Below are 20,293 nucleotides of genomic sequence, written 5' to 3'. Positions count from 1 at the left end.
TTTTCCATTTGACACTTTTCTGGCTGAATCCCTGGTTAGGCATATACCAACACTGTTTTGTGTATACGTTTGTATATTTAATCAAAAAGCAGCTCCATGTTTTATGTTATATTCCATGGTGGTACGTTAAATTACATTAACTTTTATTTTGAAATAACCGTAGTGTTCTTTGCGATTGGATTGTTTCATTGTCCAATAGGAAGCGGCGTTACTAGACGGTCGTTCGGAGCCTGTTGTCGTCTGAGTAGCACATGTGAATGAGCTGAAGAAATACTACAAAATGGTACAGTGAATGTTTTATTTTAATTTTAATAAACGTACCAAGTATTTAATTATTAAGTATTTAATTGTACTACGATGTTTCTCGTTTATTAACAGGCTGTACAGTTAGCAATGTTAGCTAGATTCTGTCTTTTACAAAGCCACCCAAACAGACGGAGCTGGTTAACTACACGTGTATTCACACAGTGATGATGATTCTAGTGATGAAGATGGTTCAGTGTGTCCAGTATCTCGTGTCTCACCTGTCAGGTGTACATGTTTAGAGCTGAGAGATCAATCTGAAACATCATTAATTTAAATCCTCACTTTACAGACGTGTTGGGTGGTGTTGTCTCCCCACATCTGTGTGTGGAGTAATTAAATCATCTTAGTGTCTAGATACACGTGGTGTTAACATCACTAGTGCAGTTAACTAGTGTAGTAGCTACTTAGTTTACTGAAGAAATGTGTAGTTTAGCTAGGTCAATTATTGGTGTATGTATGTATTGTGTGTGTGTGTGCGTGTCCGTGTCCGTGCGCGCGCATCATATATAGCCTATCATATATATATATATCAAATCAAATTTCATTTCATTGCGCTTTTTACAACAGTTGTTGTCACAAAGCAGCTTTACAAGTGCCGAGTCCTAGCCCCCAGTGAGCAAGCCAAAGGCGACAGTGGCAAGGAAAAACTGCCTAGTTTTTTGCATGAGGAAGAAACCTTGAGAGGAACCAAGACTCAGGGGGGGGAACCCATCCTCCTCTGGCCGACACCGGTCACCATGACAACAACAACAATATAGACAGAATGTAGACAGAATGTAAAAGATGCAATAATGTCCATTTAGACCGAATATAAAATATGTAATAATGTCCATCATGGTGTAGGCATCCGGTTAGGCAGGAGGTGGCCAGCCAGGATGGATCGCTTGTCTCTCCTCATCTCATTATTCCTCAAGCAGGCGGGCAGCCATGTGGAGAAATGAAACAGGGAAAATTAGCTCTGTATGAGGACATGTACAGGACAGGTAAAATTATAAACATTTCTGGAGTGTGGCAGCAACTCCGGCACTAAGTTAAATTATTACAGCCTAGCTAAAAAAGGCAGAACCAGAAGGTAACATAGGCTTGGGGGCATTCTGAGACAATGGCATCCGTCCACTGCACTGTCAACAAACTTGAGTGACCACGAGCAGTGACAGGATGACAGCACCAGCACCCCAGTCTACCATAAAACCCTTCGCCTGTGAACCCCTGGATCTGTACCTTTATCTAAGGGGGGATATTAATTATCAAACGCTAGACTAAATAAGTGGGTTTTCAACCTAGATTTAAAGATTGTGACTGTGTCAGAATCCCGGACACATTTAGGAAGATTATTCCAAAGCTGGGGGGCCTTATAAGAAAAGGCTCTTCCCCCTGCTGTTACCTTGTTAATTTGTGGAACTAATAACAGACCAGCACCCTGTGATCTTAGTTGACGTGGGGGTTCATAGTAGGAAATAAGTTCCTGGAGGTATTCAGGAGCAAGCCCGTGTAGTGCTTTATATGCTAATAATAGAATTTTAAAATCAATACGAAATTTAACTGGGAGCCAATGCAGGGCTGATAGGACTGGTCTAATATGCTGAAATTTTCTAGTTCTGGTCAGAACTCTAGCTGCGGCATTTTGAACTATTTGAAGTTTGTTTAGATTCCTATTCCTAGATAGACCCGCACCCGCCTACAGCAGGTAGTGTTAGGTAGACCCGTAGACCCGCACCCGCCTACAGCAGGTAGTGTTAGGTAGACCCGCACCCGCCTACAGCAGGTAGTGTTAGGTAGACCCGTAGACCCGCACCCACCTACAGCAGGTAGTGTTAGGTAGACCCGCACCCGCCTACAGCAGGTAGTGTTAGGTAGACCCGCACCCGCCTACAGCAGGTAGTGTTAGGTAGACCCGCACCCGCCTACAGCAGGTAGTGTTAGGTAGACCCGCACCCGCCTACAGCAGGTAGTGTTAGGTAGGCCTGGGCGATATGTCGAGATTTTGAGAAATATCGATATATTTTCATACGAGATATAAGATGAGACAATATCGTTATATCGATATAGTCTATGTCGCGTTAGTTACACGTGTTATGGGTTGCGTACGAAACCGCTTACTTCCATACTGAATAGTCAGTGTTGTGCCAGTTCACAGCTTTTCTGAACTAGTTCAAGTTCAGTTTATACATGCTCAAAGTGAACAGTTCACGTTCAAAGTTCACAATTTTAATTATGAAATAGTTCAAAGTTCAGTTCATTTGACTTTTTTCGTGAGATATTCAAATGCTTTTTTCACGATTTGGCTGTTGCGCAATCAAGGGGCGGACACAAATGCGAAGTAGAGAGTACAATCTCATTCGATTTTATTTCACATCTTACATTTGCAGACGACACGCGAGTGGACCGCGAATGACGTGGCATGATGAATAGAGAACTAACGCTTAATATACTAAAAGGCAGCGGAAATGACAAGGGCACAAAACTAGACCAAACAAGAGTACAACTAATTGTTACATACACTGACATGAACAAACACACGGGAAGCAAGTAACGGCCATACATGAACATGGAGTCTAACAGAACATACATGTATTGCCAGGCACGATACCACGTTAGAGAACACGGAGACCAAACATGAACTGAAAACCTAAAACACTACGAACCTGAAAATGGAACAGAGACTTTAACCACACACAAACACGAAGCTAATCAAAACCATGAATCACAGATAAGGCGTGAATACGGCCGTGCACATCCAACTAGGAAATAAAGAAACGACAGTGATCCCCGAAGGTATAGTCTGGACATAGGCTATATATACACACCAACTAGGAGATAAAGAAACGACAATGATCCCCGAAGGTATAGTCTTTACATAGGCAATACAAACACACACACACATTTGTAAAACTAAGACGAGCTAACACGGAACAGCTGAAACAGAGGGGCGTGACAAGAACAAGGAAAACATAAAAACGACGAGACTAGAAGGGGCGGAGCCAGACGTGACAACTACAAGCTAGAAATCACTATATGTACTATATGTGCTATGCCTACCCCGCTCTGCTGCAATTCATCACGGGTAACGTCGTGCGGAAGCCAGTATGTTATTAACTAGCCAGTATGTTAACTATTCTCAGCCGGACACTACGTTGCCCACAATGCATTGCGCACACAACGTCAAAACCATTTGTCTGGTGATACATGATTTAAGTGGCACCAGCGAGGGATGAACTTTCTCTCATTGCGTTTCAAAAGAGAAAACAGATGTCACTCAGTTTTCAATGGAAAACAAATTCCAACGTTCATTTACAGCAGTGGTTCTCAAACTTTTTCAATAATTCCCCACCTCAGAAGATGGGGAAATTCTATGCCCCACCACCAAAATGGCGCGCCCCACACTTTGAGAAACGCTGATTTACAGTGATGTCTACCGTTCATGACACAACGTGAACTAATTCACGTTCAAGTTATTAAAAAATGTGTTGCGTTCAGTTCAACGAACACAATGAGCGTGTTCAATGAACGCATCATTCACGCACAACACTATGAATAGTGAATTTACTTGAGTTTCTTTTTTAACAACTTCCGCCCTGCCCCGCCTCTCTTCCTCGCTCAAATCATTTGGGACGTAGATTTGACTTATTACTGCCTCTTTGTTATTACCTTTTGGGAAGAAAAAATATCGAGATATATATCGTATATCGCCATTCATCTTAAAAATATCGAGATATTATTTTTGCTCCATATCGCCCAGCCTTAATGTCTACCGTTCATGACACAACGTGAACTAATTCACGTTCAAGTTATTAAAAAATGTGTTGCGTTCAGTTCAACGAACACAATGAGCGTGTTCAATGAACGCATCATTCACGCACAACACTACGAATAGTGAATTTACTTGAGTTTCTTTTTTAACAACTTCCGCCCTGCCCCGCCTCTCTTCCTCGCTCAAATCATTTGGGACGTAGATTTGACTTATTACTGCCTCTTTGTTATTACCTTTTGGGAAGAAAAAATATCGAGATATATATCGTATATCGCCATTCATCTTAAAAATATCGAGATATTATTTTTGCTCCATATCGCCCAGCCTTAATGTCTACCGTTCATGACACAACGTGAACTAATTCACGTTCAAGTTATTAAAAAATGTGTTGCGTTCAGTTCAACGAACACAATGAGCGTGTTCAATGAACGCATCATTCACGCACAACACTATGAATAGTGAATTTACTTGAGTTTCTTTTTTAACAACTTCCGCCCTGCCCCGCCTCTCTTCCTCGCTCAAATAATTTGGGACGTAGATTTGACTTATTACTGCCTCTTTGTTATTACCTTTTGGGAAGAAAAAATATCGAGATATATATCGTATATCGCCATTCATCTTAAAAATATCGAGATATTATTTTTGCTCCATATCGCCCAGCCTTAGTGTTAGGTAGACCCGCACCCGCCTACAGCAGGTAGTGTTAGATAGACCCACACCCGCCTACAGCAGGTAGTGTTAGGTAGACCCGCACCCGCCTACAGCAGGTAGTGTTAGATATCAAATCAAATCAAATTTTATTTATATAGCGCTTTTTACAACAGTTGTTGTCACAAAGCAGCTTTACAAGTGCCGAGTCCTAGCCCCCAGTGAGCAAGCCAAGGCCGACAGTGGCAAGGAAAAACTCCCTAGTTTTTTGCATGAGGAAGAAACCTTGAGAGGAACCAAGACTCAGGGGGGGGAGCCCATCCTCCTCTGGCCGACACCGGTCACCATGACAACAACAACAATATAGACAGAATGTAGACAGAATGTAAAAGATGCAATAATGTCCATTTAGACCGAATATAAAAGATGTAATAATGTCCATCATGGTGTAGGCATCCGGTTAGGCAGGAGGTGGCTGGCCCAGGATGGATCGCTTGTCTCTCCTCATCTCATTATTCCTCAAGCAGGCGGGCAGCCATGTGGAGAAATGAAACGGAAAATTAGCTCTGTATGAGGACATGTACAGGACAGGTAAAATTATAAACATTTCTGGAGTGTGGCAGCAACTCCGGCACTAAGTTAAATTATTACAGCCTAGCTAAAAAAGGCAGAACCAGAAGGTAACATAGGCTTGGGGGCATTCTGAGACAATGGCATCCGTCCACTGCACTGTCAACAAACTTGAGTGACCACGAGCAGTGACAGGATGAATATATATATATATATATATATATATATATATATATATATAATATATATATATATATAACAAAAAAACAAACTCACAGGATAGCGGCTCCGTGTCTCTTTGGCTCATTTCTGCTATTTGAGATGTTGCAAGAAAATTTTTCACGATCACGTTTGTCATTCTCAGACGTGAAATGGTTACTGTATCTCCAGCGTGCAGAGATCAAACTGCTATGTGAAATCTGCCACCTGGCTTTTCAGACACAATACAGGAACACTTAATTTAAACACTTTCATTTAAAGGTTTTAAATGCTTAAATAATACCTGGGCAGGCTTCATATTTGTGCAGATGTGATAGTGCGGTTTCTAAATCAGATAACATGAAACTAAACGTGTGTCACAGCTGCGACGTGAAGTTCGGCTCAGAAAGGAGTATCTGTACAGAAAAGCCCAGGAGGACCGACTGAGGTCCGTGGAGGAGAAGAAACAGAGACTCAAGTCTGCGTTAGACGGTGAGCTGGCGTCTTGGCCACCGTGCCGCCCTTCTACATGCGGGCCGTGCCCAACAGTCTCGGCCTTGTGTTCCCCGTGTAAAGGACGCCTTCTCTAAGCTGTGGCTCAACTCTCTGATTCTCTTTCCAGAGAACCGTCTTCTGCCCACGGAGGTCCGTAAAGATGCCCTGCAGCTCCAGAAGCTTGTGGAGTTTGATGATGAGGGTGGAGAAGGTAACATCATTTTACCAATCGCACTGCTGCAGAAAGTATGTACAAGCAGACACTAATGTTTGTGATTTCCATAAAGGGAGTAACGATGTAGTCATTAGATTATTTGTGGAGTGAAACGGGCCCCAGTACCATAACACTTCTATGGGGAATAATTTCTTGTCTTAGCAACTGTTCACCGCTGTTTTAATATTATTAAATTTTAAGCGGATGTTTGAGTCATCACCTCCGGTCTGTGGTAACACAAAATGTTTGCTTGCTTATAAAATGAAAAACACGAAGCCTCCAGTTGCTGTGGGTGCATTTTATAAATAGGCATACTGGTTTTAGGACGCTGTGTGTGCGTCTGGGCGTCCGTGTGGGTGTGAGACATTTTAAACAGAGGAAGGAGAGCGATCTATGAGTGGACCAAGGTTAACACGCGTGTGTTTGGGGGGGATTAAAATTTGCTTTAATGACTCTGAAAATTTGAGTGAGGAGAGCGTTTCACAAACAAGCCCGTGTTCAGCAGGCCCGTTCGAAGAGACCAAACGGGCCGTCCACTGTAGCCTCTCTGTAATGGAGGCTTCATGGTGTTCTGGTTGTCTTTGGGCCAGGCGTGAGCTCCCATATGGATGACGAGTACAAGTGGGCCGGAGTGGAAGACCCAAAGATCCTGGTGACGACGTCGCGAGACCCGAGCTCGAGGCTCAAGATGTTTGCCAAGGTGTGCTGAATGAATGATGAACCAGTAAATTCTTTAAGGCGTTTGTGCTCATTCACACGTTGTGTGTTAACATAAGATAAGTCATTGTCATTTTTACAAGAACAACGAATTTGAGGTGCCTTCGACTCAGAGGTGTTTAAGAATAAATTAAAGATATATCTGCATATACAGAACAGAGAATGACTATATAAACATGCGTGTTTGAGGTTAGTGTGGTTGAGTGTCAGCATGTCGAGTCTCCCCACTGTATTCACACAGGAAGTAAAGTTGATGTTCCCTGGGGCCCAGCGGATGAACAGAGGAAAGCATGAGGTTGGAACACTGGTACACGCCTGCAAGGCCAACGATGTCACCGACCTGGTCATCGTGCAAGAGACCAGGGGTCAGCCAGGTAGGAGACCAGGGGTCAGCCGGGTAGGAGCCCAGCAGCGGTGGTTTGGTGCCCGTGCACAGGGCCACTCCGTCTTGACTCATGGATGGTGCGTTTCTCCCCCAGACGGCTTGGTGGTGTGTCACCTCCCTTTCGGCCCCACCGCATACTTCACTCTGTACAACGTGGTAATGAGGCACGACGTCCCGGACATTGGCACCATGTCTGAAGCGTACCCACATCTCGTCTTTCACAACTTCAGCTCACGTCTGGGCCGCAGGGTGAGTCCGCTGTGTCTGGAAACAAAAATGATTACACTGCAGCTGTCTTGTGGCTTAAGACGCTGTGTGTGTGTGTGTGTGTGTGTGTGTGTGTGTGTGTGTGTGTGTGTGTGTGGGGAAAGGTCATGTTAAACATGTAAATGTGAATACAGCATACAGGAATGACAGGTCTTCAGTGTCATTAACTCTCCTTATCCGAAAACAGAGAAACTCCAAAAACTGCGAAAATGTACAAGTGGGCACTTCAAAATCTGAGGTGTCAATTCCAGGTTCAGAAATTAAAAGTCCTCGCCAAGATTTTCCTCAGGCTTCCTGGATTGTGTTGATTCCACTAATTTGACCTGGTTTGCACTAATTAGAAGATCCAGCAAGGTTGAGTAAAATCCTGGGAAGGAGTTTTACTTTCTGAACCTGGATTATACACCTCTGTTCAAAATACTTCAAAAGTGTGCCATCACAAACAAGCACGCTGTATTACCTGGCCAGAAAATGGCTGCTTCTCCTGCCTTTACGGGAAAAGATGTGCGAAATGCTTTCTAATAGTGCAACATCACCACCTACTGGAGCAAAGATTTTAACATGACCTGCAGTCCGTAAGCTTGAGAAGAGCGCGGAGTGGCTTGAGAATATGAATGAGTGCGCTCTGCTCTTCACTGTGGCCCAGCGTCACCTCCGGGTCCCCCCAGCAGAGGGCGCTGCAGTGCACGTTGTGAAAAGTCAATATTGCTGGCCAACTAACAAGCAGAAATAAATCCTGACAGGCAGTAGTCTGCAGCAGTGCCTGTTCCACATTTCAGTACTTAAATGTCGGTTTGATACCAAACTGAATGTCGTGAATAGTGCTAAAACGGTGCACTCTTCATGAGATCCTTTAGCTGTGACAAAAACACATTAGCACAAATAAGCTAATGTTAGCCCAGCTGCAACATGACAGTAAAAGGAAAAATGTTGTCTCGTAGCTGTGATTTTTAAGAAATATATATATTTTAATTTTTATAAATAATCAAAAATTTATATATATGTATATATAAAATCAAGCATAGATAATTAATCAGAAGTGTGTCTAACTGATCTGGTGGTGTCTGTAGTACTCGGGTCTAATAATGGTGATTCTGTTACACAGGTGTGCAACATCCTTAAATACCTGTTTCCTGTACCCAAAGAAGACAGCAGACGAGTGATCACGTTTGCCAATAAGGATGACTTCATTTCCTTCAGGTGATATTTCTGTACTTACTGACTTAAACGTTCATTTAATGAATGTTAATTTTGTTACATTTTATTTTTTTCATACCTAGCAGTTTGGAATATTGGGTATTAATTTATGGAGCGTTTAATTTGGAACTTTGCTTAGTTTATATAAGCATGTTTGATTAGTTGTTCCTTTGTTTGAAGTTATACAACCTCCTAATGTGCAAGCAGCTTATTTTGAGTTTTTAAATTAAGTAAAATATTTTACAGGCACCACACATACAAGAAGACTGACCACAAGAATGTAGAATTAACAGAAGTTGGACCAAGATTTGAAATGAAACGTAAGCGCCTCCATACTCCTGCGGATTGAACACAGCTCCGCTAATTTCACTTTAAAAGTCCTTCCCTGTGTGACGCTAACGCAACACAAACGTGTCCCGTTGGTCTGCTGTGCTTTGTTTGTCGCTGCGTTCCCTATTTTTGACGTGTGTGTTTCTTCTCGTTTCCCAGTGTACATGATCAAACTCGGCACCCTGGAGAACGAGAGTGTGGCCGACGTGGAGTGGCGTCACCATGGTTACACACGCACCGCCAGGAAACGCACGCACCTCAGCGTGGAGTAGCCACGCGTCGCCGTGGACACGCGTCACCATGGACACGATGGGAGTGACAGACGTCTCATTGAATAGAATGATGATACCTGAGTCAGTGATGATTGTTCAGTGTGGTCTACCCAGGACTGGGACTGATCACTGCATATTCATAAAAGATATTCATAAGTACATGTAGATTAAATCACCTGCATTGACTCTGTGCTACTCAAACATGCTCAGTATTTATGTATATTTCATATATTCTGATGGTCCTCCATAATTTTTTTGTCAGGACTTTCATGACACTCATTGACCACACATGGTGTTGCAGATGCACAGAGTACTTTGTAGTGAGCTATTGAATATCGAACACTGAGCTTTGATTACTATTGTTGTATTTTGTAATGAATAGCAATGTGTGTAGATACTATTACTGAAAATGACAATAAAAGAAATACAGTAAGATCTTGAGGTACAGTAAGGCCTTACTTTTTTACAACCAGCACTTTGTATTTGGTTGTCTACTTTTTTGAAAGGATGAAATTAATACGGCTTACAGTCTAATTAAAAGAGACTTGTCCGTTAAACCGTTAATTCGGATTTGGTTGAAGTTAAATTATTTTCCTGTGTTTTTAATATTCAGCGGTAACCATACAAGTTTCCAACCACCGTCAGTTGGTTACTTGATGGCCATGGTAAAACCCAGAAGCATACCTAGAGCCCTCCGTGCCTCAAGTATGTCTCGTCTTGACCCTCCATCATCCAGGACACATGGGAGACAAGCATACAGACTTTTCTCTGTCCTGGCTCCAAGGTGGTGGAATGAACTTCCCTTGTGTGTCCAAACATCGGAGTCACTTGCTGTCTTCAGACGCCGACTGAAGACCCACCTCTTTCAAGTGCACTTTACATAATTATGCTTTCGTCTATTGTGCTTTATCGTCTCTTTCCTCAGGTGTTTGTTACAGGTGTTGCTTACTGTCTTTTCTCAGGTATTGTGCATAATTGGGTTATAGGTATTGCTTACTGTCTTTTTCCTCAGGTGATGTGTATATTCAGGTATAATTGTTAGGTATCATATGACTTTCGTCTAGTGGTTTTTCCAGCTTGGAGTACCTTGTGTTCAGGACTATCTATACTACATTGGAGATTCCAAGCAACTACGTAGCACTTTTGTAAGTCGCTCTGGATAAGAGCGTCTGCTAAATGCCATAAATATAAATATAAATGTAATATGCAGGCTACTGATTTAAGCTTTTATTTTGACATCGAACCCGGAAGTACTTCATCGACTCAATTTAGCCTGAAGTATTTAGCTGGCTAACTCATGTGAGTTAGTGGGCTGTAGGAACATGCAGACGCTGAACGGTGTGAGGGTCCTGTGTGGTCTCCACAGGTGTGTTCCGTGTGTTTTAAAGGTGTGTTCGGGGGGGAACGTGTCCCTCCGGGGTGGTGTTGGGTGTTCCCCGCACATCTCCACCTCCAGCAGGGACCTCTGCTCCTCTCCACACACACGCTGCTGGAGGTGCGGATCTTCTCGTCTGATGTTCTTCTGCTCCTCTTGTGAAGTTATTCAACCTCCGTACGAGAGCGCCACTTACTTTGAGCTTTTGAACTGGTGAGTACATGAAAATGATCCGTGACTCCTAATACATGTTATTGGGGGCTGTTATAAACGTCCAACTTGCTACACCGACCGAAATATACTCTAATAACTCTATTAATAAACTCTAATAACTATTAATATACTCTAATAACATTGACGAGTGAGCCTGTGGTTGTAATGGATCAGTTCTCTACTGCGCATGCGCACACCCTTCCCCACATGATCACTAGAGGTGCGAGTCCCCGTCCCGTTGAAGTGGACCGACACTCACTGGTGTTTCTGGGATGGCGCCACCTTTATTTGTATACAGGTGTAAATGCCGTGATCTGTGACTGTAGACTGTACATTAACGTGCTCTTACACTCTTTACCCACCATAAACAGTAACGGAGTGTGAATCCATGTGCAGTTATCAAGATAGACCTCACTGTCCCTTAATAACTGAGCTTTATCTTCAGGGTTCTGTCCATTTCCTTATCCATCAATTTCCAGGGCTTACAGATAGTTACATTTCTGAAAATTAAGTGCCTAAATTTGTACCACTCTTCACTCACTCACTCACTCACTCACTCACTCACTCACACACACACACACTGTTGAGATATTGCAGGTCAGTTTCATTCATTACTGATGTTGCCGTCAGTGTATACAATTGTTTTTACAGTATTTGTAAAATTAACCCAGTACATTAGATTCATATAAACAAAGCGTTATATTTATTTTCTCTTGGCCAAATCCACACGTGTACATGGAGATCAGATCATGGCTGTGTGAACATATTGTTTAGCTATGTGAGGATGACATCCTCCATACATTTCAAACAAGGTTTGACAGCGTGTCAGACGCCTGCCCCCTGTGGTGGGGTCCACACACTGCAGTGAGGATTACAGGAGGCTGGGGAAGTTTGTCCAGTGAGGACTGATAAATCCTCACTCCAGTCACCTCCAAGTTGTTAAGACATAAAGTGAGAAGGTTGATGTCAACACACACTCTGTCTCTGGTCTTTTGGGTCCTCGTGGTTCGTGACTTGCATACCTACAAAATCTCTTAAAGACCAGTGGCTCATGTTCTATGTGCATGGTGCTGTTTGATGTATGTGTTCTATACCTAATCTTGTGTTTAAAAAAAAAAAGACTATTCATTATGTCCAAATACAGTATCTGTGGCCATGATTTGCTGCTCAACGTTGTAACATTGATTTCCTGAGTGGGTTTGTTTGACAGACGGGATGGTACTGGGAGTGGATTACTGGCTGAACAATCCAGGTGTCTGCTTTAGCTGCAATTTAGCACAACCAGACAAATTGCAGTGTACAGTGACATCTTCCCCCCTGTAACCTGTAATCTTTGTGTTTTTTGTTTCTAGTGATCAGACATTTGCTTTGGACACTCAGAAACTACAGCAGCGGTATCTAGAGCTTCAGAAATCTCTGCATCCTGACAACTTCAGCCTGAAGTCCTTGGTACTTGTCTTCTAAAGTCGAGATGCAAATTTCACATGACTGTGATGCACACTAACCCAGATTCTACTAGAGAACAGAGCACCAGCGACCTCTACTGGTGACATGGTAAACTGCAGGACAGTCCGACCATTTCTTCATTTTGTTCAGCTAACATTCTTGGTTTATTTATTTATTTTTAATAAACCCACTTTGGACCGAAGTTTCTAGCAGTTTATTATTAACATGACTGTGGCAGAACGTGTGTGTAATTATTAGCATTAGTGTTCGTATTAGTGAGCTGAGTATCTTCAGTTTATACGTTAAACAAACGTATAAAAGCTGCAGGTTACGTTGTGGACGCAGTTCCAGATTTTGTTGGCACTCCCCCAAGCATCACGTTAAATGGATGTCGTTGGTGTTGGTTTGATGTTTATTATTTTATAAATCCGAGGCAGCGTAGAGATGTGAAGGGTGTGTATTTCACACCAACCACCACTAAGTCGTGAAGACAGTGTTGTGACATCGTTGGTGTCCCAGATCTCATATTTCAGTATCCTAATTCCTGTTGAGTTGATTGCTACATATTCAGAGAGTACAGGTCAGCAGATTGTTTATTTAAACAACCCTAACAACAGAACCAGTACCGTCTCCCTACAAGATTGGTGGAAGTCTTTTTTTTTTTTTTGACTGCAAAACTCTCGTACCTCCATAGATGTGGGTGATCAGGATGTGGATCCTGACAGCTGAAATCTCTCCTTCAACACCCCCCCACTCCGTCTGTCACCTGCTCCGCTCCGTATTCTCTCCGACAGCTAACTAACATCTCAGAGCTTCTGCTGTTACCCAAACCGTCAGAAAGATGAGGGGGGTGGGGGAACCCAATTATCAACGCTGCCAGGCATTCATGAATAGTGGAGGTGTCTGTGCGCCATGGAGACCCAAACAAAAACGCGTTCATTTACTGTGATGCTTGCGAGTGACTGACTGTAGACAAATCGCACGTTCTGTGGATGGTAAAGTGTGAAAGTATAACGGTGAAGTCACGAAAAGCATTTCCTGTTGACATTTGCGTTTGTTGACAATGTGGCTGGATATTTAGTTGTTGTTCCTGATGCTGTTGTGTAGACGCGTGTTGCCAGGTATGAAGGTGAACGCACTGAGCGGGAGGTCACTAATTTGGACAGGTTTCATCATCCTTCATTTCAGGCAGAACAAAGATATTCTGAACTGCAGTCAGCCTTGGTAAACAAAGCCTACAGGACTCTGCAGAAGCCTGTTGCACGTGCTGTCTACATGGTAAGGTGCCCAGCCTTTAATGTTCATGTATGTTCTAGTGATTTCTAATGTCCTAAACGAGGAGGAAACCTTGGTGAGAGACCATGTTGAAACCACTGCTGACGTCCACTGTTACTACGGGAGTTTGTATGGCTGGGTTTCCATAAAAATGTAGAAGCCAAAGGTTGTTAAAAAGTGTGTGTGTGTGGGGGGGGTGGATAAGCTTGTTGTTGTAGGGTATGAACTGCACTGAAACCCCCCCCTCCCAACGGCCATTGCAGACATAACTCCTCTCCTGTGTGATCACCCTCAGCTACGCCTGCGAGGAGTTCATCTTGAAGAGGCCACAGACTCCATGGCTAGTCCTGCCTTTCTCCTCGAGGTCATGAAGGTCAACGAGAAGCTGTCGGAGACCCAGGACCATGAAGAGGTCGCCTCCATAGGCCAGTCGGTGCGCGGTGAGTAGAAAACAGCCACGGTGCGGCTCATTCGCGGAAGCTAGCACAAGTCTCTTCCCAAAGTGTCACTGAAGACCTTGTTCGTTTGACTTCTTACAGACTGAAGTACTTTTACAGAAATGTCCAAGGCTGTTATATTGTGTCTTTTTTTATTTATCTGTTTTGATGTCTTTATTTTTATAGGCCGGGTTATTAATTTGTGTGGGTCGTGCTCTTTGCGAGTCTTGCCTTGCTTGTGTGTCCGTGTCTTAGTGCAAGGACACTGCTCTGTTGTAAATAATCACGTTCCTTTCTCTCCTTCCCCAGAGGCGTTAAAGGACCTGAATGAACAGATAAATGCATCACTGAACAAAGGTACACCCCCCCCCCCCCCCCCCCCCCCCCCCCCCCCCACCGGTTCACACCTAAATTTGACACTGGCTCTTTCGAGGCTGCTGTTAAAGGGTTGGAGCAGGCGAAGGTCTCGCATGTTTTCATGACGCGCTGCGGGAAGACGGTTATTTATTTTTTTGTGACAATCTCACAACTTTTTTTTTTTTTCCTCTTTTTTATTTTTCCCCCCACAGGGGACCTGCAGTCAGCCAAAGAGCTCCTGGCCCGAATGAAATACTTCAGCAATCTTGAGGAGAAGATAAAAAACAAACTGACAGAGAGCTTGTGAGGAGGTGCAGGAGCTGTACCCCCCCCCCCCCCCCCCCCCGTCTACTACCACACCGTGGGATTTCGGTTTCATGTCATTTTAAAGCTAAACATACAGTATATTAAGCCATATTTTTAAAGTGTATTATTCTTTAAAAAATACATCAACAAAAATGTCTCTACTTCCTCCTGCAACAAAACAAAACACGACTGCTGTGTTATGGAACCAAACATCAAATTCAGTACCACTGACATGGCATGCCTGACTGAACTGAAACTGTGTTCTAGCTGGTACAAAGCAATATTTCAGCCACCTGCAGATATTATCTATGCATTTGCCTTGTGTATTTAAGCCCTTCTGTTTAAAATGTAAACACACAAAATTGTTCTTTGTGCGCAAACGCACAAAATAGTTCTCGCCACCAATTGTTGCAGGCTCACGGCCTTGCTAAAAAACACTCTTCAGTCCGTCACCCGTATGGTTTTCTGCCTTCCGACGGATGTGTCTGTGATGAATGCATCTTATTGTAGCATAATGTAAACTGATTCATTAGGTTGTGATTGGATCACGTTTGTGCTAGATTGGGTCATTACTCTGGACACCCACTTAAACATCACGCTCTTATTAGATACAGCTTTAGCAAAATGGGTTTATTGCACCAGTTTGTACTGTCGCTTAGGGTGGGGAATAAACAAAATTATGTAATAATCCATTTACCTGATTCAGGATTTATGAGTGTGTGTGTGTGAGAGAGTATAAATGTGTCAGGTGTTAAGATAGAGATGCAGTGTGTGTGTGTGTGTGCGTGCTTGTGTGAGAGCACACACATGTTCTGTCTATGTACATGTGGACACACTGGAATACCTCAGTCAAACTGTAGAGGGAACCATGTTACCTGAGAATGAACCAGGAGAGATAACGGCGAACAGATGGCTCACCATCAACAAAATTAGTTCACATTGCTTCTTAACGTATGGCATAATACACAACATTATCAAAGTTGGATTGGTTCAAGTTTTTTTTTATATTAGAGCTGTGAAATAAATATTTTGGTCAGAAACTCTGTAAACAGTACTACCTCTGATAAGTTAACTAGGTGGCCTTAAGCAAAATCAAATATTAAAGAAGCCACAATTTAACCTAGAGGTTTAGGTACATTACCAAACAAAAAAAGTGGAAAATGGATTGGAAAGGGATTATTTGAGATTTCCAGAAATAGCTTGGACAACGGTGTTTTTTTTTAATCCCAGCAGGATTCAGCACTACTCACAAGTACGTCTCGCAGTAATAAGACTTGACTGCTTGTTTATTAAGTCCCGAACAACAATGTCACGCACCCGGCTTTTTCTCAGAGGAGACGCCATTCCCTTAATACATGTAGATTGGCTTTGAATTAAACGTTGCCGGCCCACTGCAGGGAGAGAGATGGAGAGAGGGAAGGAGGGAGGTAGAGGGATGGAGAGAGGGAAGGAGGGAGGTAGAGGGATGTGGCCTATTTATTATTCATCCAATAATTGGAAGACGTGTACCACCCTCCCACATTAATGAGGAAAAGTGATTGACCAATCCTGACCACAAACACGGTCTCCACGGAGACTTTGAAATTGAGTTTGAAGGGGAGAGAGAGAGAATGTGTATGAATGAGAGAGAGAGAGAGAGAGAGAAAAAACAATCTTTAAAAAAACACTACATAAAGGTAAAGGAGAAATTGACTTGGGCTGCTTAGAAGGACAAAGAGCAGGAAGTTGTTAGAAGATGAGGTCCATGGAGCTAGGTTTCTCCTGATGGACAGCGTGATTTTCAGGCCATTTTCAGCAAAACATGATTACGATCGCAAAAGCAATTGTTTGGCTGTGTTATTGCATTCCATAACCGTCTGTGTTTGCTACTGACTTATGTGAGCGCTGCTATACCACGTGTCATTAACTGCACCGTAGTCATATGTGGAAGTTAGCCAGACTGACTGTGAAGTAGTTTTTCATTCCTGCCTCCCCACTTCAAATATGACTGTGAAAAGCCTCAAGTAATGCAAAAATAAATAATAAAATTCATATCTATATAAATGTCAAACAGTGCCCAAACTACTTTGCAGTAGTATGACTAGCTTAGATAAAAAGGGCTCTCTTTATACCAAAGCTGCAGTTTTATAAATGCTAATTGGTGATTTATCCTCAGAATGTCACAGTGCTGCTTCTGTTTGAAGCTTGCCATTAATGGTTGTGGACATTATTAAAAAGTACACAAGTATTTGCTATTTTAAGGTCATAGCAGTATATAAAAAATGAATCACCTATGATTATGTATTGTATAAGAATAATGTATTAGTGTGGCTCCAGTGGTTGTAGCTGCATTTTCTCCAATGTCTATCAAGGATGTGGTTGCTTGATTTAATCCTGGGCTACAGCATTGGCCACTTTAATTGGAGGCACAGAAGTTTCAAAGCAATATAAGCAGATAGCAGAAGCACCCTGGGGACTCTGTCTCCTGTCGGCTTCGAAACCGTAGACTTTAGACTGACATTTTCCACAGATTTTAATTTGCTGCATTCTTTGTTCTTCTATTAAGATCTGCATTTGTTGTTTTGCCTTTGTGTATTTAAAACAAGACCTCCATTTGAGGAGAAGGAGGTGCTACTGTGTCACTGCATTTGCGCATGGTGTCACTGCATTTGCGCATGGTGTCACTGCGTTTGTGCGTGGTGTATCTGCGTTTGCGCGTGGTGTCACTGCGTTTGCGAGTGATGTCACTGCGATTGCGAGTGGTGTCCCTGCGTTTGCGAGTGGTGTATCTGCGTTTGCGCGTGGTGTCACTGCGTTTGCGTGTGGTGTCACTGCGTTTGCGTGTGGTGTCACTGCGTTTGCGTGTGGTGTCACTGCATTTGCGCGTGGTGTCACTGTGTTTGCGCGTGGTGTATCTGCGTTTGCGCATGGTGTATCTGCGTTTGCGCGTGGTGTCACTGCATTTGCGCGTGGTGTCCCTGCGTTAACACGTGGTCACTGCGTTTGTGCGTGGTGTCACTGCGTTTGCGCGTGGTGTCCCTGCATTTACGCATGGTCACTGCGTTTGCGCGTGGTCACTGAGTTTGCATGTGGTGTCACTGCGTTTGCGTGTGGTGTCCCTGCGTTTGTGCGTGGTGTCCCTGCATTTATGTGTGGTGTCCCTGCGTTTACGCGTGATGTCACTGCGTTTGCGTGTGGTGTCACTGCGTTTGCCTGTGGTGTCACTGCGTTTGCGTGTGGTGTCCCTGCATTTACGCATGGTCACTGCGTTTACGCGTGGTGTCCCTGCATTTATGCATGGTCACTGTGTTTACGCGTGGTCACTTCGTTTACGTGTGGTCACTGCGTTTGCGCGTGGTGTCCCTGCATTTGCGTGGGGTGTCCCTGCGTTTGCGTGTGGTGTCCCTGCATTTACGCATGGTCACTGCGTTTACGTGTGGTGTCCCTGCATTTATGCATGGTCACTGCGTTTACGTGTGGTCACTGCGTTTGAGTGTGGTGTCCCTGCTTTTGCGCGTGGTGTCCCTGCGTTTGCGCGTGGTGTCACTGCGTTTGCGTGTGGTGTCACTGCGTTTGCGTGTGGTGTCCCTGCATTTACGCATGGTCACTGCGTTTACTCGTGGTGTCCCTGCATTTATGCATGGTCACTGTGTTTACGCGTGGTCACTGCGTTTGCGCGTGGTGTCACTGCGTTTGCGCGTGGTTTCACTGCGTTTGCGTGTGGTGTCCCTGCATTTACGCATGGTCACTGCGTTTACGTGTGGTGTCCCTGCATTTATGCATGGTCACAGCGTTTACGTGTGGTCACTGCGTTTACGCGTGGTGTTCCTGCGTTTGCGCGTGGTTTCCCTGCGTTTGCGCGTGGTGTCACTGCGTTTGCGTGTGGTGTCCCTGCATTTACGCATGGTCACTGCGTTTACGCGTGGCGTCCCTGCATTTATGCATGGTCACTGCGTTTACGTGTGGTCACTGCGTTTACGCGTGGTGTCACTGCATTTGTGTGTGGTGTCACTGCGTTTACGCGTGGTGTCCCTGCGTTAATGCGTGGTCTCACTGCATTTATGTGTGGTATCACTGCGTTTACGCGTGGTGTCCCTGCGTTAACGTGTGGTCTCACTGCGTTTGCGCGTGGTGTCCCTGCGTTTGCACGTGGTGTTCCTGCAGGCGTTCTCCTCACTGCGCTGCCTTCCTGAGCGTGATATGAGAACACCAGAAGGATCTCTGGGAAATGGGATGTAAGGGGGTTCAATCAATCAATCAATCAATCAAATTTTATTTATATAGCGCTTTTTACAACAGTTGTTGTCACAAAGCAGCTTTACAAGTGCCGAGTCCTAGCCCCCAGTGAGCAAGCCAAAGGCGACAGTGGCAAGGAAAAACTCCCTAGTTTTTTGCATGAGGAAGAAACCTTGAGAGGAACCAAGACTCAGGGGGGGAACCCATCCTCCTCTGGCCGACACCGGTCACCATGACAACAACAATAATATAGACAGAATGTAGACAGAATGTAAAAGATGCAATAATGTCCATTTAGACCGAAAAATATGTAATAATGTCCATCATGGTGTAGGCATCCGGTTAGGCAGGAGGTGGCCGGCCAGGATGGATCGCTTGTCTCTCCTCATCTCATTATTCCTCAAGCAGGCGGGCAGCCATGTGGAGAAATGAAACAGGGAAAATTAGCTCTGTATGAGGACATATACAGGACAGGTAAAATTATAAACATTTCTGGAGTGTGGCAGCAACTCCGGCACTAAGTTAAATTATTACAGCCTAGCTAAAAAAAGGCAGAACCAGAAGGTAACATAGGCTTGGGGGCATTCTGAGACAATGGCATCCGTCCACTGCACTGTCAACAAACTTGAGTGACCACGAGCAGTGACAGGATGACAGCACCAGCACCCCAGTCTACCATAAAACCCTTCGTCTATGAACCCCTGGATCTGTACCTTTATCTAAGGGGGATATTAATTATCAAACGCTAGACTAAATAAGTGGGTTTTCAACCTAGATTTAAAGATTGTGACTGTGTCAGAGTCCCGGACACATTTAGGAAGATTATTCCAAAGCTGGGGGGCCTTATAAGAAAAGGCTCTTCCCCCTGCTGTTACCTTGTTAATTTGTGGAACTAATAACAGACCAGCACCCTGTGATCTTAGTTGACGTGGGGGTTCATAATAGGAAATAAGTTCCTGGAGGTATTCAGGAGCAAGCCCGTGTAGTGCTTTATATGCTAATAATAGAATTTTAAAATCAATACGAAATTTAACTGGGAGCCAATGCAGGGCTGATAGGACTGGTCTAATATGCTGAAATTTTCTAGTTCTGGTCAGAACTCTAGCTGCGGCATTTTGAACTACTTGAAGTTTATTTAGATTCCTATTTGAACATCCTGACAGTAGTGAATTGCAGTAGTCTAGTCTAGAGCTAACAAAGGCGTGCACCAATTTTTCTGCATCATCCTGTGATAATGCATTTCTTAATTTGGCAATGTTGCGGAGATGTAGAAAAGCTATCCTAGTAGTATGATCTATATATTTATCAAATGATAGGTC

At 43.8% G+C, this 20,293-nt stretch overlaps 2 protein-coding genes and 1 long non-coding RNA gene across 3 annotated transcripts; 2 read left to right on the top strand and 1 right to left on the bottom strand.

The window, feature by feature from the left end:
* The first annotated feature begins 181 nt into the window (after positions 1-181).
* Positions 182-9,791, top strand: imp4 (IMP U3 small nucleolar ribonucleoprotein 4). Its single transcript, XM_076989862.1, has 9 exons — positions 182-283; positions 5,857-5,965; positions 6,096-6,179; positions 6,773-6,882; positions 7,141-7,273; positions 7,379-7,533; positions 8,657-8,751; positions 8,995-9,068; positions 9,238-9,791. The coding sequence occupies exons 1-9, from the start codon at positions 281-283 to the stop codon at positions 9,348-9,350; spliced, it is 876 nt and encodes a 291-aa protein (XP_076845977.1). The 5' UTR covers positions 182-280; the 3' UTR covers positions 9,351-9,791.
* On the bottom strand, positions 354-10,513 carry LOC143491128 (uncharacterized). The gene is made up of 3 exons (XR_013125093.1): positions 10,035-10,513; positions 5,552-7,548; positions 354-5,223 (listed from the first exon to the last, which is right to left on the bottom strand). It is a non-coding gene; the product is annotated as an uncharacterized LOC143491128 (long non-coding RNA).
* Positions 10,514-10,672: 159 nt separating this feature from the next.
* Positions 10,673-15,451, top strand: hscb (HscB mitochondrial iron-sulfur cluster cochaperone). Its single transcript, XM_076989863.1, has 6 exons — positions 10,673-10,938; positions 12,291-12,387; positions 13,573-13,662; positions 13,955-14,099; positions 14,406-14,453; positions 14,666-15,451. The coding sequence occupies exons 1-6, from the start codon at positions 10,673-10,675 to the stop codon at positions 14,758-14,760; spliced, it is 741 nt and encodes a 246-aa protein (XP_076845978.1). The 3' UTR covers positions 14,761-15,451.
* Positions 15,452-20,293: the final 4,842 nt, after the last annotated feature.

Source organism: Brachyhypopomus gauderio, unplaced genomic scaffold (genome assembly GCF_052324685.1).
Source record: "Brachyhypopomus gauderio isolate BG-103 unplaced genomic scaffold, BGAUD_0.2 sc71, whole genome shotgun sequence".
NCBI classification, from domain to species: domain Eukaryota; kingdom Metazoa; phylum Chordata; class Actinopteri; order Gymnotiformes; family Hypopomidae; genus Brachyhypopomus; species Brachyhypopomus gauderio.
This window is presented reverse-complemented; position numbering and strand designations above follow the sequence as displayed.